Raw genomic sequence first — 24702 nt, forward strand, 5'->3', positions numbered from 1 at the left:
ATCCTACTGTGTCTGTATGAAGCTTCTATTAGTAAAGACACTGGTGAAATACAATTAGTTTATTCCTATAAGTACTGGGTCTTTACCCAAGCAATTCATCCAGCAGATAGTCTATGGCAAATTTGCTCTTTAGGTGTTAGGTTGCTCCAATATATCTGGAGCAGGGATAGGAATTACAAAGGCATGTGACAAATGTGGGAAAGGTACCTGTGACCATGCTTATGTCACCACTGCATCACCACACCCAAGTTAGAGTCTCCTCCCTGTTAAGTAAGGACAGGGCAACTCCAAGTCTTACTCAGGCGTGCTCATTGGCTTAAAACGGTTCTAACTTTTAAAGATCAGGGTGACAATCGGGTAGCCTAAGACCTAGAAAGAATCTGCCATATAGTTGGGCCACACCCATGTGACTTCAGATTTACAACCAGCCCTCTGTTCTCTAGTAGACTCCAAGCAGCATCCACACTTCAGTGACCTCTTTGAGGTTTTCTTGCAGTGTAAACATGACCCACAGTGTCTCCCAAGCCAAACAAATCCCAGGGGAAAGTGGGTGTGCTTTGCTAGATCAAAAACAACAACTGTGGGCTGGGAGGATGACTCAGCCAGGACGGCGTCTGCCATGCGAGCATGAGGAAGGACTTAAGTTTATGAACTCAGAACTCACAGAAAATGGATGTGGCTAAGTGTGTCTGTAATCCGGTACTGGCTGGGGGTAGGAGAGAGCTTGAGCAGAAACAGGCTTATCCCTAGAGCTTGCTGGCAAGCCAGTGTAGCAAGATGCTCAGCTCAGCTCAGCTCAGCTCAGCTCAGGGAAAGACACTGTGACGCCGTCTCAAACGATAAGACAGAGGACGATAACGGAAGGCAAGGGATATTGACTTGTGGCCTATAGCGTGTGTGTGTGTGTGTGTGTGTGTGTGTGTGTGTGTGTGTGTGTGTGTGTGTGTTTATGTGTACTCATGTTGGCAGACATGTGTACTCATGTGGACAGACAGACAGACTGACCGACAGAAATACATTCACAAGCACAACCCCGAAACTGTGCTTACCTTTCCTGCCGAGCAGCCTGGGGGAACAGCCTCATGATCTCCGTGTTCAAGGGCTCCACCTGCGAGGGGGTCTTCACCTTCATCTCCAGGAGATATTCTTTGCCGAATTTGCTCTTCAGATGTTGGATGGATCCAATACATCTGGGTCAGGAATAGGAATAACAAAGCAGAAGACAAATGTGGGGATGGTGCCTGTGAGCATGCGCAGATCGCCACTCAGGCTCCCAAATAGGTTTCTTCACTGTTAGTAGGGAAGTGGCAACTCCAACTCTTACCCATGAACACTGATTTTCTTTAAAAGCAAATTCGTTTCATCTGATCATCACAGAGTGGACACAAGTGGGATGAAAACAGGCACCCACCTCAGCCTCCCAGACACCATGATGGCCACGCGGTCACACACAGCCTCAGCCTCTGCCATGTAATGGGTGGTCAGGAGGGCGCCCCGTTCTGTGTTTGAAAAGGTGGCCTGGATAGCCTGCCTATATTGTCAAGAGAAGAACTGTGATGAACAGAAGTCCCCCGACTCTTCTGGACAAAGGAGAGAGGAGATGCCACGAGGCAGAGATGAGAAATAATCAATGCAGACCAAGCAAGATGGAGGCACGGAGGAAGAGGGCTGTCAAGTCGATTGCTAGAGAAACACTGGTGACACAGCAGAGGCTGTCAAGAGAAAACACTTAGAAGAAGGATGATTGAGAGCAAACATTCTGAGTAGAAAGGGACTGTCTATGAGACCGAACAAAAGGATTCAATTCTCCTAAGCTTAATTTTCCTTCATGGAAGTTGATTGTAAACCACCAGGAAACATAAGTACGTTTTCTCCCAAAATAATAGTTTTTAGGGATATGGATGGTGTTGACCACATTTATTTATGTTTGTTTAACAATACTGACACAATTCATGAACTCCCTACCACCATGAGAGCGGTAGATCCTCACCACATTTGCTGCTGCCCCTCGGGGTCCATCCCGGTGGATGGCTCATCCAGAAGTACCACAGAAGGGTTCCCCAGGATGCTCAGCACAAAGCACAGCTGTAACAAGAGAGACAGCCCATGAGGCATCACCTCAAGTGTGCCTCCCTGAGGTGTGCTCGAAGCCCTTCCCCTGAGTCCTGCATATACCTTTCTCTTCACTCCCTCTGACAGCGTCTTCACAGGAGACTTCAGCTGGTCCTGCAGCTTGAGCGCATCTGCCAACCTGAAGAGAGACAGTGGAACATCACCATCCTCTCCATGGTGAAGAGAGATGATGGGAGGGTGGGGCAATGAGCCTGGCCAAGATGGAGGCATTGGCACCAGGAAGGTAGTTCAAGAAATGCATTGAAACTTTCAACAGGGTCAGGCTGACAAAAGCTATGTTCCCTGTGATGAAGAGAGAGGCACTTACCGATTTTAAATTGTTGGCACAGTGTTCAAATACTTCTGCAATTTAGTTTATATCTAAAGTACACTCAATCACTTACTATTGAATACTGACCATCTCCCCTCCATCTTTTAAATGAAAGTGAATAAAACTTTGGAAGTTTTCTCTACCCCACATAGTCAAGCAATAGGAAGCCCAGTTCCACGTTTCCTGTGAGTGAGCCTTTCCCCCATCACGAGGGTTCAGAAAGTGAACAGGTGCAGGCCCTGTGTACCTTTCGATGGCCACGTTCGCGTCACTTTTTCTCATCCCCTTTATGGCTGCAAATATCTCCAGGTGTTCCCTCACTGTCAGGTTGAGCCACAGAGCATTTTCCTGAGGACAGTACCCCAGGAACCCCGGGGTGTCCCCTGTGCTGCTCCCCTTCAGCAGCACCTATGGAGAGAAGGTCACTGTCAGGGATCAAACTCGGTACTGTTCCCCAAAGTGCTTCTGTGGCAGACTTCAGTGATCATCTCAGAAAGGCGGAAGGATTCATCCAGAGAACAAATGCATGGACTCAAGTGTGTGCAAAGGTGCCACATTACCTTATATTAAAGGATGATCTACAGGAAAATGTTAATAAAAACCATGGCAAGGGGCTGGAGAAATGGCTAAAGTGCTTGCCGCATAAGCACAAGGACCTGAATCCAATCCCAGCGTCCACATTACAGTTACAGCAGTGTTACACCTAGAACCCAAAGCTGGGTAGACAGTGACAGAAAGAGCCCCAGGAACTTGATAACCAGCCAATCAATGCAAATGAGTAAACCCAGATTCACTGAAAGACAGTCTCAGATTAAAAAAAAAAGGGGGGGGTTACTGAGGAAGACATCCAACATTAACTTCTTGGCTCTACACGCATGCTCACACATGCACACATATGAATATGTACATACAAATAAATGGTGTGATATCACTTCACATCAGTAAAGGGGCTGCTATCAAAAGGGAGGAAAGTGGAGAAGAAATGATAAGGAGGTGGAGAAGATGGAGCTGTTGTCCTTAGTTGGTGCAAGTACGAATTAGTATAGTCAGTTATGGAAAAACTGCACCATGTCCCCTGCGGGGCATGGGGGAACAGGGCATGGCTGAGGTATGACCTGGAGCTGTGGGAGATGGGGAGGGCATGGCTGAGGTATGACCTGGAGCTGTGGGGGATGGGGAGGGCATGGCTGAGGTATGACCTGGAGCTGTGGGGGATGGGGAGGGCATGGCTGAGGTATGACCTGGAGCTGTGGGGGATGGGGTGGACATGGCTGAGGTATGACCTGGATCTGTGGGGGATGGGGTGGACATGGCTGAGGTATGACCTGGAAGTGTGGGGGATGGGGAGGGCATGGCTGAGGTATGACCTGGAGCTGTGGGGGATGGGGTGGACATGGCTGAGGTATGACCTGGAGCTGTGGGGGATGGGGAGGGCATGGCTGAGGTATGACCTGGAGCTGTGGGGGATGGGGTGGACATGGCTGAGGTATGACCTGGAGCTGTGGGGGATGGGGTGGACATGGCTGAGGTATGACCTGGAAGTGTGGGGGATGGGGTGGACATGGCTGAGGTATGACCTGGAGCTGTGGGGGATGGGGTGGACATGGCTGGGGTATGACCTGGAAGTGTGGGGGATGGGGTGGACATGGCTGAGGTATGACCTGGAGCTGTGGGGGATGGGGAGGGCATGGCTGAGGTATGACCTGGAAGTGTGGGGAATGGGGAGGACATGGCTCATTTCCTGGAATGTTTTCAAAGGGATTGAAAGTTCCTTTTCTTTTCTTCTTTGCTTTGCCTTATCAACCAATCACTGTTTTCAGTATTGTGTTCCTATTTGCAGTAGAGAAGATGAAGTCAACCAAATGTCCATTTCAGGGTTAATGGGTTTTCAAATGCGGTGATACAGACACAACTTGATATTATTCAGCCTTTAAGATGGAAGGTCTCCTTTTGTCTGTGGTAACATGGATGGACCTAGGAAATATGAGATGCTTTGCTTTCTATGGCTGTGATAAAACTCTGACCAAAGGCAACTTGAGGAGGAAAGGGTTTATTTAGGCCTCCACTTCCAGATCATGGTCCATTCTCGACAGAAGTCAAGGCAGGGACTCAGTATAGGAACACAAAAGCAGGAACTGAAGGAAAAACCATGGAGGGATGCTGCTTACTGGCTTAGGTTTCCCTCACTTTGCTCATTACATTTCTTATATAGCCCAGACCCATCTGCCCAAATGTGGTACTTCCCATGGTGGTCTGAGTCTCTCCACATCAGTTAGCAATCAAGAAGATGCCCCACAGATGTGCCCTTAGTGCAATCTGATGGTGTCAACTCCTTGGTTAAGAGTCCCTCTTCTTCACTATGTCTAGGTCTGTGTCAGGTTGACTAACCATGATAATTGTGGGATGCAAAATAAAGTGGGCACAGAAGACAGACACTGCCTGACTTCATTAATATGCACACACACCATTTAAATGAGTTAAACTTGAAGCAATAGCTCAGCTCTTAAAGGGGAGGCTCACAGGCTCAGCCCTTAAAGGGGAGGCTCACAATCAAAAGTATAAACAAGAAGAATGATGAGCCGTGGAGATTGGAAAAGGAAGAGAGGGATTGATCCAAACCAGCAGTCTCATTTAGAAGGCCGAGGGAGCTCTAGCATTGACGGCACAGAATAGTGGCTGCAAGGAGCATGCACAAAAGTGACTTCATTTAATCATTCCACGTTGGAGGCTCATCCAAAGATCTGCTTTGTACCTCATGAAGATGTCCAATTGTAATGCCATTTGGAAGCTTTTAAAAGATCAATTAGTATTTTAGGTTTAGCGTACATGTTTGATTGTTTGAGAGTGTGTGAGTGTGGGAACACGCATGCCACAGTGGGTGTGAAGATAGAAGCAGCACTGGGAGTGTCACATGACCTCTACCTCACGCTAGACACGCCCTTTGCTAACTGAGCTATCTCCTCAGACCCTACTTTGGTTTTGGAGACAGGGCTCTCCTTGTCTGGAACTCACCAAGTAGGCAAGGCAAGCTGGCCAACAAGTCCCGGAGATGGGCCAGGTTTTCTCCCTAGCTAATCATGTTTTTAAAGCAAAAAGAGAAATGAACTATGCCAGACATTTTGCATCTTAACATTATGGCTGAGGTCTCAAAACATTTTTACATTAATAAAATACCTTACTATAGAATAAATTGTAATGATAATTTACATTATAATAAAATTGCTTACTATAATTGCCTAACATGACAATTTTATTTTTTATATAGACCAGCCTTAGTATTTATTATGTAATTGTTATGAAAAAACTTTTTCTCAAAGTTGTACTTTTCTTAAATATGACAAAGATAAACTATTCATGATCAGAATCTAGACTTTTGAGACAAGACCAGCGAAATTGTATTGAACTGGGTTTTTACCTCATTCAGATCATTATCCTGCTGAACTGCCATGTCAGGAGAGGAGAAGGAGGTATTAGCTGTGGACAGGGCTAGGAGAAACACATTTGTACAAGATCAAAGACCAGGAGCAAAGGGCTGTAGAAGGATGAAGTTTGATGTATCCTTGGCCAATCTCAGAGATCAGAAGTAGATTTGTGTAGAGTGAAGAAGGGCCCAGGGACAGAGGTTGAGAACAGATATAAAAGGCAACTCTTGAAGCTACCTGCAAGACAAGCCAGAGCTGGCATGCCAGTCCCAGAGCAGGCAAGCCATTGAAGTAGTTAAAGCTAGGTGGTGTGTGGCGAGGAATGGCATTTGTAGCTGGAGTTGAGGAGTCCTGCTAAGGTAGGCTGTGCCATGAACATTGCAGAGACCTGCTTCTGGCTTTCTGCTCCACCATGGCTTCAGAGGGACTGTGCACGTGAGTTTCTCCTCCCTACATAGTGGGATGTATGACAGTTATATCCCTGCCTCTCTTCTCCCTCTCTAGTTTGATTACCAACATTCTCTTCTGGCATAGTTACACAGACATCTGCCCTTCCCCTAGTCACTTTCTAAAGCAGTTCTGCCCTGTAAAGGGAGAAAAGGGAATGACCTGCCTCTTCCCTGGGATCGGCTCTCATGGCTAAGTCTGAACTTTGTTTGCCTGGCCATTTTGCTTCTGAAACAAGTGACAAGCTGGCAAGCAGTTCGGCTTTACATGAATGCTTCTCCACGCTCTGCTACTTTAAGAAGCACCTTATTGGATTCGTACAAGAAAGGTTTTTGTATGACTGTGAAAGATTTATGAGTTACAAATGGTACTTCAGGAAGATGAGCAATAGCAGGCTGAAATTAATTATAAAAGCCATTTAAAATTATAATTAGTGGATTATGTGGTCCAATAAACAGAGTCTGTCAAGGTTTTTTATAATAATTAGTATTCCAAAGATGAATAACATTCCTTCTTAATACACTCATGGGAAAAGGATAGTTTCAAAGCATTCCCAGATGCCTGCTAAGCGTTTATGTTTACAGTTAAAGATCAGAGCTATTCTCAGTCGTGGTCAAAGAAGGTTCCTATTGCAATGGGATAATATTCATAAGTGGTACAGACATTAAGTGATTCTTAAGTGCTCAGAACTAAATCGAATATCTTTGTTGCTCTTTCCAAGGCTTGGGGAACACTGAAACCAAAGAAGCAAAAAAGAATATAAAAGGCATAGGATGGGGGTGGAGAGCTGTGAACTCCTGAATATGACCTGTGCTTCGCATTCATGAATTGATAGCAGCTGCAGTTACCTACCCACGACCTGCTAACATCTCATCGGGGATGGATGGTGGAGAAGCCCAGGGGCCCTGGTGATTACTGGTCGTTAATAGCAGCTAGGGAGCTAGTATCACTTTCCTCAGTGATGTAACCACTGATAAGTTGTTCATGCCCACGCTCATGCAAGCCACCCTAATGAAGTTTAATGGGTCGTACACGAAGTGGAAGGGAAGGTTTTGGAGAACAAAAAGTGTCTTAATGTGAGACAGAGGGAGAAGAGAAAAGCTAAAGGGTGCTGAATATAATAAAATTAATTCCATACCCATAAAATTATCAAAACATTTAAAAGCATCCCCATCAAACGGCTAGTACCTGCGCCACTTAAAGTGACACTTTATAATTCAGGATAATATTTTTAGAACTTTGAAGGATAATGTTTTTCAAGTTGTCATCTGGGTATCATTGGAGAAAATACTATCTCTCATCTACCTACCTGTCCGGCGCTTGGCTTGGTTTCTCCAGTTATCATCTTAATGGATGTACTTTTACCAGCTCCATTGTGTCCCAGTAATCCTACAACCTCACCTGAGAAAAAGAAGACACCTTAGTAACGATAGTGACTATTATAGGTTTCTCTGTATGATAGGTGCTTTACAATGGGCCTTAAATACGATTTTATATTTTAATTGTCGTGTTAGGTGAAGAGACATAAATAAAATAGGTGTAAAAGTACACAGGGCGAGACATGGCTCAGCACTGAGAGGGTGTATTGTTCTTGTAGAGGACCTAAACTTGCTTCTTAGTACCCATAGCAGGCATCTCATAATCTCTTAAACTCCATCTCCTGGGGACCTGGTGCTTAATCTAGATCTGGAAACATCTGCTCTCACAAGTGCACAAACCCCCACACAAAAAATGCATAGTTAAAAGCAAAATAAATCTTTAAAAGGATCATGTTCAGGCATGATAAAATACTACATATTACAAGCCCTTAGTAGACATCCTGATTCATGAAGAAAATTAAAAACTTGGCTCTGGTATAAAGCAAAGGATTGGGTGTTCACTTTTATCACCCTTACTCCATATAGTACACAGCGATTATGTAAGAAATAAAAAAAAATCTATGGACAAGAAAGTAGACAAGTGGATCATCTCTGTTAGCAATAATATGCTTCTATACGTAGAAAATCTTTTAAAAGTCCACAGAAAGATGCGAGTGGCAAGATAGGAAACCAGCATACAAAACAGGTAGCTGCTCTTAAATGTATTTTTATTTTATTTTATTTTATTTTATTTTATTTTATTTTATTTTATTTTATTTCTTTGTAGGAGTGTTTTGTATGCATTTATGCCTGTGTATCACACGAGTCCCAGGTGCCAGCAGAGGTCAGGAGGTGTCAGATCCCTCAGAACTGGAGCTACTGATGGTGATGAGCTACCATGTGGGTACTGGTGACCAAGTGCAGGTTCTCTGCAGGAGCAATTGGTCTTAAACAATCTCTTCAGCTCCAGATGGCATTGATATGCATCAATATGAACACACTGAGAGAGAAACCCATTCACAACAAGTATGCAAAAAAGATATATAGCAATAAATCTAACTAAGTGGATGAAAAAAATTTATAGTGAAAATTACAGAATAGTGGAGAAAAAACTGAAGATGCTGAGAAATGAAACAAACAAACAGACAAAGAAAAAGCCAAGGAAGGACTACTTGATACTGGAAAGATGGTGGACAAAGTGGGGAGTGGAGGGCCAGAGAGAAACTGGGTGGCTGAATATGATCGGTATACCACATTTGCATGCATGGAAATCTCAGGGTGAATCCCATTAGCCTGTACAATTAATATGTGTTAATTAAAGAAAACTATATGATGGTGTGGGGAGTGGTAATAGCTGTGACAACACTGAAAAGGGATAGAAATTTTTGAGTTTCAGCCACTTGCCCAGAGCCACAGGATGAGGAAAGACTAAGTCTTGTTGCGTCAGACAGAGAGAGTCAGAAGTTGGCAAGGCTCCGCTTACCCTGTGGTCAAGATATCAGGTTGGAATAGCAGAATGTAGGTCAGTTCCCTGGTAAACAGTATTGATCATTAGGAGAGCAACAGCACTGATTGAATAGGAAGACTGTATTTTAAATGGTTCAATGACAAAGTGTGTTTATGGTTTTTACAACAGTGTGACTATGCCCCTACTCAAAGGGGAAACCATTTCTGTCCAGAGAGAAACAGTCAACAGCCACTCTACTGTGAAACGAAGAAACAACATAGCTTCTGAGCATGCTGACTGAAGGACAGGGACGCTAAAGCTTGGAGGATGTTCCTGAGCCAGAACCCGTGTCCAACCTTTTCGAACGCAAAAAGAGATGTTTCTTGTGGCAATCTTCTTCTTGCTCTTAAGAACAAAGCATTTCTTCTTTCCCTTGTACTCCTTGCGAAGGCAGCTGGCAATGATGGCTGGCTTCTGCAAACACGTCATGCCAGGGAATGAGCAGTATAAGTGTAAGTCTAGATTCCCAAAAACACCATGGCTTGTCGGCCTTGGTGCTTCAAGTTATTCTTAGTTAGTATACCTAAAATCTATATAATCTCATTGGTGTTCAATAAATAGATATTCTGAATTCCCAGAACTTTCTTTGCACTAACACGGGAACATAGCAAGACATAATTTTCTTATGCTTTAGTAATATTTTAAAAGACATATCTGCAACTGTAAATTTTACCCCCAAACCCTTTAGTTTTGGCTTTAAAATAATGTTCCAAAATAGTATAATTATATTATTGTATTACATTTAAGGATGAATTGTTAGCCTTCAAAGACTCTCAATTTCACACCTCGCTAGCTTTCTTTGTTCCAATGAAGGAAAAATAATTCAACTCCAAAAAATACATTAAAACAGAGACAAATATAATTAATCCTGCCATCTACCATGTGATTAAGTTCTAATCATTTACCTTATTGTGCTATATACTGTCCTATCTCCTGCAAAATATCCTGAATATTATACTGCAGGTGGTGTGCATTTGTATAAGTTTGGGAACAATCAGGAAGGTAAAATATCCCATTGTCAACAGAACAGAACTCTCAACACCCCAGTTGGGCTGGGTCTTTCACTTGGCCAAGGGCCTACTACCCCTGGGAGACTGGGCTCATCTTAAGCCAAGCTAAAGGGATAGGTGTAACAATTAGTTCTTTAATGAGATGCTGTACTCCATGGACACACCCCAGAATCCTTACCCCCACTACAGGAGCTTACAGGTTGCAATTGTGTGAGAGCCCTAAACCTGCCATATTTTATGAATTGTTCAGGAAAATGGAACTTCTGTTTCTTCCTTCTGACTCTTTTCTAAGCACACGTTTCTTAATACTTTAGGCTTTACTCCTAACACTTTGGGTTTCCTTGTTCTTTCTCTAAAGCCTCCCTCCCTCCCTCCCTGCAATATTAGGGACCTAGCCCAACTGGGGTGTTGAGAGTTCTCTTCTGTTGACAATGGGATATTTTACCTTCCTGATTGTTCCCAAACTTATACAAATGCACACCACCTCATCTACCATGTGTCTTATCTCCATGGAAGCTTAAAATGGCTTTCCTCCACTCTCTTCTGTGCACCTGCTGTGGTTTTGCAGTTTGCCTGTCATGAGAATTTTCTTTTTTAATGTAATAAAAAATGTCCTTAAGTTCCCATTTGAGCCTAGTCTTAAATTATTTTAGCAATGAGTTTAAGAACTCCAAAATGGCATTCCAATTTCCAATCAATGATTGTAAAACAATCATTCAGGATGTAATGATGACAAGGGAATCTAGTAATTAAATATACTCGCTAGTGTTTGAAAGCCCCCTCCCCCCCAGGGCTACAGCTTCAAATGCAAGAAATAAAAACCCTACTGGGACATCCTGTGGAAGTGTTTAATTATAGAACACTAAATACAGAAACTTGCATGCTATCTGAGGAACCCAGAAAGCTTGGTAAACCTGCATTCGCCAGTGTTGGCTGCGTGCAAGGACAGCCAAAGTTGTCATAGTGATGACTACTTCCAACAATAGAAGTTGTAGCTGCCAATTTGATGTCTGACCTCATATTTCTCATATGCCACTGTACTTTTCACCTTTTAACCTGACAAACAAGACAGCTCTTATGAACTGGCTTACAATGATCTATTATCAAAGCTTGTGGAGCTGGGGTGACCAAATCTAAGCATTAGTGAAATCGTCAGGCGGGCTATCTTAGCACCTCACCTTTTCAAGCAAGACCGAGTGCGTAAGATTTTTTTCTTTTTTACCAAGAACACAAATGTACTGAACAGTACATGAGAATGAGAACGAGCCAATGACTGATCAATGACTGCTTCATCACCATATTCTCAGGAAAGATGCTCGTTTCTTTTAAGCATCCATATGAAGCGATTGAAGGTGCTTTCCATTTTAAAGTGGAACTCTGAATACATCCCTTAACTGCAAACAGGTTAAGACACTTCCACTGTGAGCTGCCTTACAAGGCCTACCTCCTGGAAGTCGGCGGAAGTCAAAGCATTTGCTGTCCACACTCTTTCCTGACTCACATCTTCATCTTCCCCATCTGGGTCTTCTGGATTGTTAAATACACGATCGCTTCTTGGAGAAATTCTATAGATAAAGACATCCATTACTAACTTTTGTTGAGGTCTAGAGCTTGGGGACCAGTTCTGTCCTCTATTTTTTTTTAAAGCGGAGCAGACTGGACAAACAATGAGTCTTTATAACATCCATCTTTTGTCAGCAAATCCATTTCTCTCTCACCCCAAAAATTAATGGTCAAAGAGTCACCAAGTAAAGCAGTCATTGCTTCGTGGCCAGTGTCAATTCTCTTTTTATTATGGAGACATTATTTTTTAAACCTCAATGTATAGCTTCATATTCATAGATTAGCAAAAAATGATATCACATTTTATGGAATAAGTACTCTGGGGATAAAATAAATACAAATTAAGGACATTGTAAAAAAATTTTTTTAGCGTGATGGACTAGAATGTTCAGGGTCAGTTCTAGCTATGAATAGGCACAGCCTTTCTTGGGATGTGTCAGAGGAACCCTTGTGTCTCCCTTCCAGCTCACAAATTTATGACAAGATAATTAATTTGGGTTCTCTTCCCTCCCTCCCTTCTTCATTGTGGTCACAGGGGATGTGTCAAAGCTTGATTCTTCTATCCAACTTTCTAAAGCAAAGAGGGCACTAGTATGAGAGTTGACTGGCCAGCCATTCTCATTTCACTAGAACAGATGGGCTTTGAGACCTGAGATTCACAGTGGCAAAACTGGAAAGCCCGAGTCAAGCAGAGATGCTTTTTCTGAGGTTTGTTTGTTTTTACATTTATTTATTTATTTATTTATTGGATGTGCTTCAGAGGGAGAAAGGACAACTTTGAAGAGTTTTTTCTCTCCTGCCATGATGTAGGACCTGGAGATTGAACTCAGGTCGCCAGCATTGGTGGCAGGTGCCTTTATCCATTCAGCCACTCCATTCTTGCATACAAGTGGTGATTCCCGAAAGTAGCATCCGAAAGTTAATGAAGAGTCAGAGGAACTAATATGATTCTGGTTGTGTTCTTGAGTCTTGCTTGAATACAGCATACTTACTTTCAAGCTCCCTGGATACTTAATGCCATTTCCTTTCCATTACAAGTTAATAAAAAATGCCCAGAACACATGGAACAGGTTTCTCATTCTATAGCAAGGGTTAATGTTTCTGTCATACCCCACCACCTTTTAACTCTGTGGTCCTTTCTGGGTGGCCTGTGTCCCCTCAGCTCTCTAAGGCACAAAACAGTTGTCATTGAAACTAAGCTTGCTGCATGTGAGGATTCTTGGTCCTTCCTGGCACACAGGGGCAGATGGAGCCCTGGATTTCTTGTGTTTCTGGCGTGTTCGACCTGTTTTGACCATGGTTACTACAATTATCTTTAAAACCCAGAATTCATATTCTGGTAATCATATTTATAATTTCCATAACTGTCTCTTCATCATAACCTCATGGACAGGGTGTCCATGAGAGTTTGTATGTTGCCTTTATACAAAATTGTTCAATAAAGAATGCAAAACCAATGTGATTTCTCCAAACCTAAAGACAGGATCCGTTCTCATTGTTTTCATTCCAAACTTCCTTTCCATACATCGGAGAATAACTACGAAGATGGCAAAATGAAGAAGAGGCTAGGGGAAAGAGAGATGTTCTCAGTTAGAAATACCAAATGCCAACACCAGAAGTAAATGGCAAACAGCCTTCTACAGATGTGTACAGGACAGAATGGTTAAAATTGCAAGAGCTAGCCATTCATCTGCTTACAAACAAGTCAAAATGAATTACAGTTCTTCGTACAGACACAGTGCAAGTGTTCACACTCTCCTATATTATATTATGCTCTGAACGTCATCCATACTTTAGGATGCACCTTTGTTTGGTGTGAGTGTATGGATGCATGGGGGGGGCAGAGGAGGAAATTAGATGTCTTACCCTTCAGTTTATTAATGGAGTCTGCATCTCTCACTTGACCTTGTTGGTCTGCCAGTCCAGCTAGCCAGCTAGCCTAGGGGACATCCATCTCTAATTCAGAGATACCATGCCCACCCAGCATTTAAGTGAATACTGGACATATACACCCTAGTCATGACTCTTGCATAGAAGCAATTTACCCATTAATCCATTTCCCCAACTCTCTACTATGTCTCTAGAATTGGAAGGTACAATTGATGTTGTCACTGGATATTTGTTTTTTAAAAAAATGGCTCTATACTTAGAAACATCTTAATTTTCAAACTAGGACTTGGGGTGTTGATCAGTGACAGAACATTTGTGTAACAAATGTACAAGTCCTGGGTTTGATCTCCAGAACTGTTTTTTTTTCCACCCAAAATATGATCAAGAAAGCACCCTGCATCATGTATGTAAGAATGCTTCTGTGTGCAGTAATATTTGAACAAGAAGGATACTTACAGCTAGGAAAAACAGATAGGAATACTCCCTTTCTGGCTCAAAAATTATTTCAGAAAATTCACGATTCTGCAAAGAAAGAACAAATTAAACATGAAGTTTTATAATCAATAAATTTTATGCAAATGTGATTGGGCCATTGATCAACTCTACTAGTGTAGTCTTTTTCCAGATTTTTCCTTGGGCACAAAGGAAGTACCAACTGTTAAATTTATTAGTGTCAATGTTTTTTTTTTTTCTCTACTGCTTACTACCCATATCCCCAGGAAACAGCAGCAAATGATAAACTTTCACTTGTAGGTAAGTGTGGCTATAGTATATCAGGCAAAATCTTCCTGATTCAATTAAGAATTTTCTGCAGGCTTTGTGGCTTGGTTGGTGTCCCTGACCTTCCATTGGAAGTCTTTTCTGGTTACAGGAGATGGCCATTTCAGATTCAATATTCCCCACTGTTAGGAGTCTTAGCTAGGGTTACATAGATTCCTGGGGTTTTCCACTGTTTTAAGTTTAAGTTTCTAGCTAGTTCACAGATTCCAGATCCCTCTCTCTCTCTCTCTCTCTCTCTCTCTCTCTCTCTCTCTCTCTCTCTCTCTCTCTCTCTCTCCCTACTTCCCTCCCCCTCCCCTCTTCCTCTCCTTCCCTTCCCCCCTCTCTCCATATTCACTCTCTGACCTCCCTCCACTTCATCCCTCCTGTTCCTACCCCTACCCATCCCATACAAAATTCTTTCCCTCTGTTCATCCCCGATGTCTATTTTATTTTCCCTTTTGAGTGAGATTGAAACATCCCTCTTGGGACCTCCTTGTTACTTAGCTTCTTCCAGTCTGTGGATTGTAGCATGGTTATTCTGTATTTTATGGCTAATATCCACTTTTAAGTGAGTACATACCATGCATGTCCTTTTGGAATTGGGTTACCTGTCTCAGGTTGATATTCTCAAGTTTCATTCATTTGCTTGCAAAATTCATGATGTGTCTGTTTTTAATAGCTGAATAGTATTCTGTTATATAAGGGAACCACATTTCCTTTCTCCATTTTTCAGTTAAGGAACATTTAGGCTCTTTTCACTTTCTGGTTATTATGAGTAAAGCTGCTATGAACACAGTTTAGCAAGTGGTTTGTGGGATGGTGGAACATCTTTTGGGTATTTACCCAGGAGTGATATAGCTGGGTCTTGAGGTAGAACTATTCCCAATTTTTGAGAAACCATCAAATTGATTTCCAAAGTGGTTGTATAAATTTGCACTCTCACCAGCAATGGAGGAGTCTTCCCACTGTTCCACCTCCTCATCAGCATCTGCTGTTACTTGAATTTTTGACCTTAGCCATTCTGACAGGTGTAAGATGGAATCTCAGAGTCATTTTGACTTGCATTTCACTGATGACTAAGAATGTCAAACATTTCTTTAAGTGCTTCTTAGCCATTAGATACTCCTTTTTTGAGAGTTCTGTGTTTAGCTCTGTACCTCATTTTTTAAAATTGGGTTACTTATTTTGCTGATGTGAAGTTTTTGAGTTCTTTATATATTTTGGACATCAGCACTCTGTCAGATGTATGATTGGTGAAGATCTTTTCCCATTCTGTAGACTGAAGTTAAGGTGTCATTTGCTTTTTGGTTTCATGAGATTCCATTTATTAACTGTTGATCTAGGTGCCTGAGCTGTTGGTGTCCTGTTCAGGAAGATGTCTGCTGTGCCAATGTGATCAAGGTTATTCCCCGCTTTCTCTTCTATCAGATTTAGTGTGTCTTGTTCTGTGTTGAGTCTTTGATCCACTTAGACTTGAGTTTTTATGCAGGGAGATAGATATGGCACTGTTTGTATTCTTCCACATGCAGACATCCAGTTTAATCCACCACCATTTGTTAAAGATGCTTCTTTTATCCACTGTAAAATTTTGGCTTATTTGTCAAAAATCAAGTGTCCATAGGTATGTGGGTTTACTTCTAGGACTTCAGTTTGGTTCCATTGACCAACCTGTCTGGTTTTATGCTGTATCCATGCATTATTATTGCTCTGTAGTACAGCTTGAGAGAGAGGCGCTGATACCTTCAGCAATTATTTTATTGTATTGGATTGTGTTTTAGCAATCCTGTTTTCTGTTTTGTTCTGTTTTTCCATGTGAACTTGAGTATTGCTATTTCAAGATCTGTAAAGAATTGTGTTAGAACTTTGATGGTAATTGCATTGAATCTCTAGATTGCTTTTCATAAGATGGCTACCTTTACTATTTTAATCCTACTGACCCATGAAACATGGGGGATCTTTCCATTTTCTGCTATCTTCTTCAATTTCTTTCTTCAAAGACTTGAAGTTCTTCTCATATAAGTCTTTCACTTACCTGGACACCAACCCAGCCACAAAAACCTTTGATCCATAATATGTCCCACCTACAAAATGTGCAGGAGCAAAGATAGAGCAGGAACTGAGAGACTAGCCAACCAATAACTGGCCCAGCTTGATACCCATGCCTTGAGAGAGATCCCATGATATTCTACTATACTTCCAAACAGGAGCCTTGCATAACTATCATCTAAGAGGTTTCGTCCAGCAACTTATAGAAATAAATGGAGAAACTCACAGCCAAATATTAGGGGGAACTTGAAGAATCCTAATGAAGAGGGGTAGGAAGGATCAAAGGATCCAGAGAGGTCAAGAACACTACAAGAAAACAAACATACAGAATCAACTAACTAACCTGGGCCCGTAGGTGTAGCAGAGTTTTCTCCCAATTAATTTAAATATTAACACAATGAGTAGTCTGTGATTGGACAGGAAAAATGAAGGCAGAGCTAAGAGTTTCAGAGTCAGGGACAGAAAAAGAGGAGGAGGAGGAGGAGGAGGAGGAGGAGGAGGAGGAGGAGGAGGAGGAGAAGGAGGAGGAAAGAAGATGGATGGAGAAGAGAATGAACCTTATCCGCATGGCTTTATATAGCCACAGGTAGCTATGAGTATCATAAAAGAGTAGAATAATTGGGATAACCTGTCTAATCTAGGTGGACAGCTTGTATCATTATCTCTGAAATTATTGTATACATGTCTTGTGAATTAAGAACTTAACCATTTATAAAACTGATTCATAATTTTAAGCTTCTAGAGTTTTGATTTACTGGATTAAGGCGATTTATGACAGTTAGCCACAGGGGGCAGATACCCACAGAGACTGAACCACCAAACAGAAAGCATGCATGGGATGGATGTAGACCCTCAGCACATATATAACAGGTGTGCAGCTCAATCCTCATGTGGGACTCCTAACAACAGGAGCAGGGGCTGTATCTGACTGTGTTGCCTGCCTTTGGATCCCTTTCCCTGAACTAGGATGCCTTGCCTAGCCACAATATGAGAAGATGTACCTAGTCCTACTGCAAATTGATATGCTAAGGTGGGTTGATATCCATGGGATGCCTTCCCTTTCTTGAGGAAAAAGGGAGGACAGGAAGATGGGGTGGGTAATGAGAAGAAAAGACTGGAAGAAGTGGAGGGAAGGAAAGATGAGGTTTTGATTGTCTTAGTTAAGGTTTCCATTGCTGTGAAGGGACAAAATGACCAAGGCAACTCATAAAGGAAAATACTTAATTGGGACTGGCTTACAGTTTCAGAGAGTCAGTCTATTATCATCATGTCAGGAAACATGAAAGGATGCAGGTAGACATGATGCTGGATAAGGATCTGAGAGTTCTATATCTGAAAGCAGCCAGGAAGAGATTGGAATTCTACACATTGGCAGAGCCAGAGCATATGAGACCTCAAACTCCACTTACACAGTGACACACTTCCTCCAACAAGGCTACACCTCCTCCAATAAGGCCATATCTCCTAATAGTGCCACTTCCTGTGGCCAAGCATATAAACACATGAATCTATGCTTGGAGCAAGCCTACTCAACCCATCACATTCTGCCCCCTGGCCCCCATACACATACAGCCATAATGTAGTGCAAAATGTTTTTCATTCAACTTCAAAAGTCTCCATAGTTTATCACACTCTCAAAGTTAAAAAGTCCAAAGCTTAGAGTCTCTTCTAAGATTCATGTAATCATTAAATTGTAATCCCCTATTCGATCAAAATCAAGAAGCATACTTCCAGTATCACGGGATAGAAATTTTGACTCCAAAACATCATAGTGAGGAAATACTAGACCAAAGAAGACCAACAATCTGCTCAGCAAGCTCCAGACTCTATATCTCTGTGTCTGATGTCCAGCTCCTTCCAGCTGTGTTGACCGAAGCACACTTCTTTCTGTTAGGCTGAATCTACTCTGCTTCTCTAGCAGCTTTTCCCAGCAGGCATCCCACAGCTCTGGCATCTCTAATCTTTTGGGGTGTTCAAGGCAACTTCAACATCACAGCTTCTTGTTCCAATATCTGGGATCCACACATGACTTTCTGGGATCCTCCAAAGAATCACTTCTCCAGCTCTTCCCTCTGTAGCACTCTAGGCTCTGGCTACTCCACTTTACTGCTGCTGCTGTTCTTGATGGTCATCCCATGGTGCTAGCATCTCCAGTACTCAGAGGTCTTCTTCCAAAACTAGGCTGCACTTTCAGCAATAGCCTCTAATAGGCTCTCTCTATGGAACAAGCCTCAGCTTCTTTGGATGACCCCTTCAGTTCTGGGCCTTCAACTGCTACTGAGACTGCACATTCACAAATGCCCTTTCCTGGATTCTCACAGCGCTAAGCCTCAGCTTCTCTCTGACTGTTCATGCCTTCAAAACCAGTACCATCTGGGTGATTCTTATATGTCACGAATTTAAGCTGCCAGTTCAGTGTTTGAACTCTCTTGTTTGAGCTCTCAGAATACACTTCCCAGAAGATTTCACTCTAGCTAACCAGCATCACTATCCCAGTAACCCCTCCTATTACTCACTCTAAATGCAGAGCCACATGGATGAAGCTGCCAAAGTCTGCAGCTTGATGGTGCTGGAACATGGCCCCCTTGCCCTTTATTACCAGCTTTCCGTTTTCAATGATTTCCTTCACTGTCTAAGCTTGGCTGTCCTGAAACTTGCTCTGTAGACTGACCTTGAACTCATAGATCTGCATTCCTCTGTCTCCTCAGTACTGGGTTTAAAAGGGGTGTATCAGCATACCTAGACCTAAGCTTTTCTTTAATTTCTTTTCACAAGATCTTTATAAGCATGACCAGTATCTCTCAAGATCTGGATCAAAGACATGTGTCGATGTGGATCAAAAGCATGTATCATCCCACATCAAGATCCAGATCCAAAGTCTGGATCTTCCAGCCTCAAGATTTGCATGATGCCTGTGCCCTCTATGACTGGGGTATAGTTTATTCCAGATATAGTCAAGTTCACAACTGAGAATAATCATGATGATCCATCATCCCTTGACAATTTGGCATACAATCATATCTCCTTAAGTGCAAATGAAAGCAATAACCAGGTCATAATAATGCCTCACATGATATATCTATCCTTCTTTCAACTGCGAACACATGAGCAATAATCAATAATGTATGTGGTGAGATCTTGTCCAGAGGTTATAACTCCCTTAATTCGATTTAATATCCTTGAACAAAGGATTTAGCTCCATTCCACTTTCTGGTGCTCTCTCTCTCTCTCTCTCTCTCTCTCTCTCTATATATATATATATATATATATATATATATATGTATGTATGTATATATTTTGTACTTATCCTTGCTCAATTGGCTACATTTGATCAAAACATTCTTCATAAGAATGAAGCATGGACAGTGTCTATGTTAGGCTATTGACACTTTCTGAGGTTTCCTTTGTCAATGCAATTAATTTAAATCTCTTAATTTTAGCCTCAAGCTGACTCTTCAGACAAGGATAGAAACCAGATACATTCTTCAACAAAATATCAGAACAGTTTCTAGACCACATGATAAAATTCTTCTCCTCTCAATCTTCTTGAACCATAGAACCACAATTCAAATCACCCTCAGCACCACTGTCTTCCTATTTCTACTAGTATGGCCCATTAAGCTTCATTTAAAGCATTACACTGATTTCCCAATGTAAAGTTCCAAAATTTACACTCCTCCAAACAAAAATATAGTCAGGACTATCACAGAAAATCCCCACTCCTGATACCAATTTCTGTCTTAGGATTTCCATTGCTGTGAAGGGACAAAATGACTAAGGCAACTCTTTTTTTTTTTTTTTTTTTTTTCTAGACAGGGTTTTTCTGTATAGCCCTGGCTGTCCTGGAACTCACGTTATAGACCAGGCTGACTTCGAACTCAGAAACCCGCCTACCTCTGCCTCCTGAGTGATGGAATTAAAAGCATGTGCCACCATGCCTGGCTAAGGCAACTCTTATAAAGAAAAACATTTAATTGGAGTTTAATTTCAGAGATTCAGTCCATTATCATCATGGCAGGAAGAATAGCATTATACAGGCAGATGTGGTGCAGGAGAAGGAACTGAGAATTCTACATTTTTATGTGAAGGCAACCAGAAGGAGACTGGAATTCCACCCTGGGCAAAGCCTTAGCATAAAAGACCTCAGTGTCTGCCTACACAGTGATGTACTTCTTCCAACCAGGCCACACTTCTTAATAGTGCCACTCCCTATGGCCAGGCATTCATATACATGAGTCTATGGGAGCCAAACCTTCAAACAATCACAGGGATGTAAAGTGAATTTTTAAAAAAAGAGCAAGCTGGTACAACCACTCTGGAAATCGGTCTGGCAATTCCTCAGAAAACTGGACAAAGTACTACCTCAGGATCCAGTTATAACACTTCTGGGCATCTACCCAAAAGATGTTCCAACATATAACAAGGACACATGATTCACTATGTTCATAGAAGCCTTATTTATAATAGCCAGAAGCTGGAAAGAACCCAGATGTCCTTCAACATAGGAATGGATACAGAAAATGTGGTACATTTACACAATGGAGAACTACTCAGCTATTAAAAACAATTACATTCTTAGGCAAATGGATGTAACTAGAAAATATCATCCTGAGTGAGGAAATCCAGCCACAAAAGAACACACATGGTATGTACTTACTGATAAGTGGATATTAGTCCAAAAGCTTGTAATACCCAGGATACAATTCACAGACTACATGAAGCTCAAGAATAAGGAAGACACAACTGTGGATGTTTCAGTCCTTCTTAAAAGAAGGAAGAAAATACTCACAGGAGGAAATACAGAGACAAAATGTGGAGCAGAGAATAAAGAAAAGGCCATTCAGAGACTGGCCCACCTGAGGATCCATCCCTTATACAGACACCAAACTCAGACACTAAAGTTGGATGCCAAGAAATGCTTGCTGACAGGAGCCTGAGATAGCTGTCTCCTGAGAGGCTCTGCCAGAGTCTGACAAATACAGAGGTGGATGTTCCCAGCCAACCACTGGACTAAGCACAGGGTCCCCAATGGAGGAGTTAGAGAAAGGACTGAAGGAGCTGAATGGGGTTTGCAACCCCATAGGAAGAACAACAATACCAACCAACCAGATACACCAGAACTCCCAGGGATTAAACCACAACCAAAGAGTACACATGGAGGGACCCATGCCTTCAGTGCATATGTAGCAGAGGATGGCCTTGTTGGACATCAATGAGAGAAGAGGCCCTTGGTCCTGTGAAGTCTCGATGCCCCAGTGTAGGGTAATGCCAGGGTGGGGAGGCAAGAGTGGGTGGTTGGGTGGGGTACACCCTCATAGAAGCAGCAGAAAGGGGAATAAGACAGGATGTTGTAGAAATATAAATAAAGGATAGAAATGTAAATAAATAAAATATTCAAAAAAGAAAAAAACTTAAAAGTTAAAAAAGAAAGAAATGAATTTTAAAAGGAAAAAATAATAAAAATAAAAAATACTTTAAATATTCAGTCTTCAGAGTATATATTTTCTAACTCAAGACAAAGATTTTTCAATGGCTTCCCTATTCTGAGACACTTATAGAAATGTTGCACATTTCTTACCTCAAAATGTAATAATGTGCAGCCTCCCAATGTAGCAGGTGGAACCAGGGCAATTAAAACAAACAGTGAGATATCTCTAAAGTAATCAATAAGCATAAAACACATAGAGAAGAAAGAGACCTAGAAGAAAACGAAATACACATTTTTAGTTGCTTTCTAAAATGCAATGGAAGGGGCTAAGGAATGACTCACCAGCTAAGACCATGGTTTGCTCTTACAGAGCACCTGAGTTTCGTTCCTTGTACACATGTCAAGTAATTCATGCCTTCCTGTATCTCCAGCTCCACAAAACACTAGCACCTTCACTTGTGAACACACACACACACGCACACACACACACTTAAACACATACACAAAAATTTAAAACCCCAAATTAAATTTATTTTCAATTTATTCTAGCCTGATTTCCATTATCATAAAATTAATATCATCACAAACATTGCTCTTGACTAAAAGCATTTGGCTTGACATTGGAAATTTGACAGCGCTGGACAAATATAGGATCCCACGCATAGACTTAAGAGTCTGTGTCCAGTTTTAATCACCGAAGAACAAAAATAAAGTAGGTTTGATGTTGTCTAGGGATTTAATAAATAAGCTCTAGGCAACAATCACAGAGAAATAGTTTTGAATTGAACAGAAATGCATTTTGTAGAAGTATTTCCTCAGAGATATTGATAAGTTTACCCATTAGGCAGCAAGTCTTGAGTACCATTGGTATTGATAGAACAGCAGTCACGGGTGTAAACTTTACATTTTCACGTTAAACCTTCGTTCCGAAACTATGGGAAAGCTTTTCTAGAATGTTCTGAGCTCCTCTTCAATTTGTACTGATGTCAGGGTACTATCTGTGACTACCTTTCCATTCTAAAAGCTCCCGAGTTTCCCCATAACAAAACATAGACATCTGTAGGATTAATCTCTGAGCATCTCAGGTAAGGTGAGACATGAATCTCATCTCAATTTCCATCTTAATTACGGTATGGATATATCTTAAATCTTATCTATATCCATACCTGTATCCATATGCACAGCTTTATCTATATCTCCATCCATATACATACCTATAGCCAAATCTAATCCATATCTATATCTATATAATTTTCATTATTCAGTTTTCCGATGATATGTCCTATGTCTGTGTCTTTGTTAACTTGTGGAAGTTGTGGAAAGAAGTGACTATAAACTGCTGCAATTAATTTGTACAAAGTAATATTATGACTAGGGTGTCAGATACAAATACAGCATCATTTGATGCTGAAGTGTATCAAGCCCTCCAGAATTTCAAATACAAAATATAAGGGGAGAAGTTTCATTCCCGTTTAACTCACTGGGAGAACAGACTGTGTAATCTGCGTGTTTTCTTCTTCAACTATCTCAAAGTTGGTACAGGAAGAAAATCAAGTATTTGTTGGACAGTAATGTAATTGAGACATTCAAAACAGAAGTTCTAGAATAAATACATATAAGTTATATATATTCCCCTTCTAAGTTTAGAAAGTGAAGATTTTAATAAATGATTCCTTTTTATTAGATATTTTCTTTATTTGCATTTCAAATGTTATCCCCTTTCCTAGTTTCTCCTCCAAAACCCCCTATCCCCTCCCCCTCCCCTTGCTCGTCAACCCACCCACTTCCTTTTTCTGGCCCTGGAAGTCCCCTATACTGGGGCATAGAGCCTTCACAGGACCAAGGGCCTCTCTCCCATTACATCCTCAGCAATCAGATTTTAGTTTTAGATTTTTAATTAACAATATTCATAGTCTTCTGAAAATTCCATAGCCTTTGTTGCTCAGTTAATTCTTTTTCCTAAAAGGAATTTCAAAACAATACCTAAGTTTACGATCCTATAATGAATTCTCTTACCTTTAAAGAAAGTGAGATGAAAATAGATACATTTTAACATATATGTTATACACGTGGAGATTATATATATATATATATATATATATATATATATATATATATATATATATCATGGAACTAGTGAAATTTTATCAGAAAAATACATTTGAAATACTTTAAAGTATAAAATTGGTTTATCTTATACCAACCAAAGATATTTTTAAAGTATTAGTACTTAACTCCATCACAAAAATAAAAACAGTAAAGATACTTACAATATAGAAGCAAAGTGACCAAAGGCCACTATTTTTTCTCCCCTTGCGATAAATGAATGAAATCACATAAGTCATGAAAATAACTGACATGGCATAGCCACCAACATAGAGAATCTGAAACCAATAGGAATATGAGAATGAATATTGTGACATGTGAAAACATTTGAATGTGCTAATGTCATGGAACAATGTCTTCATGTTCCTACATTTATAATGATTTAAATATCAGAGAGAGTGGTAAAGTGGGTGACTTGGGATTGTCACTTCTCTGCAGAAACCTCTAAAACACAAACAACTAGGAGAGGCGACTTTGTCAGTTTTCTGCAAACAAAAGTTTACATACAATACCTAACTCAAAAAAGACAAACTGCAGGAACAAAAATGGAGAAGAGCCTGAGGAAAAGGAGGTCCAGCGACAGGCCCAAAGTGGGATCCAGTTCAAGGGGAGGCCCCAAGGCCCAAAACTATTACTGAGGCTATGGAGTGCTCACAAAAAGGTGCCTATCATGACTGCCCCCACAAAGACCCAAGCAGCTGAAAGAGTCAAACGCAGATA

At 41.3% G+C, this 24702-nt stretch overlaps 1 protein-coding gene across 5 annotated transcripts in view; it reads right to left on the minus strand.

The window, feature by feature from the left end:
• The window catches only part of Abca8a (ATP-binding cassette, sub-family A (ABC1), member 8a), a 71947-nt gene that overhangs the window by 3236 nt on the left and 44009 nt on the right, over positions 1-24702 (minus strand). For all 5 annotated transcript variants that reach the window (XM_006533063.3, XM_006533062.4, NM_153145.4 and 2 more), the window contains 12 exons: positions 24147-24260; positions 22027-22146; positions 14097-14162; positions 13224-13315; positions 11632-11752; positions 9474-9591; positions 7622-7713; positions 2691-2851; positions 2176-2251; positions 1991-2085; positions 1412-1531; positions 1050-1190 (listed from right to left, as the gene is read on the minus strand). In XM_006533063.3, coding sequence (XP_006533126.1) covers positions 1050-1190; positions 1412-1531; positions 1991-2085; positions 2176-2251; positions 2691-2851; positions 7622-7713; positions 9474-9591; positions 11632-11752; positions 13224-13315; positions 14097-14162; positions 22027-22146; positions 24147-24260 — 1316 coding nt within the window. The remainder of the gene's footprint in view (positions 1-1049; positions 1191-1411; positions 1532-1990; positions 2086-2175; positions 2252-2690; positions 2852-7621; positions 7714-9473; positions 9592-11631; positions 11753-13223; positions 13316-14096; positions 14163-22026; positions 22147-24146; positions 24261-24702) is intronic.

The sequence above is a fragment of the Mus musculus genome, chromosome 11 (assembly GCF_000001635.26).
Source record: "Mus musculus strain C57BL/6J chromosome 11, GRCm38.p6 C57BL/6J".
Classification (NCBI taxonomy): domain Eukaryota; kingdom Metazoa; phylum Chordata; class Mammalia; order Rodentia; family Muridae; genus Mus; species Mus musculus.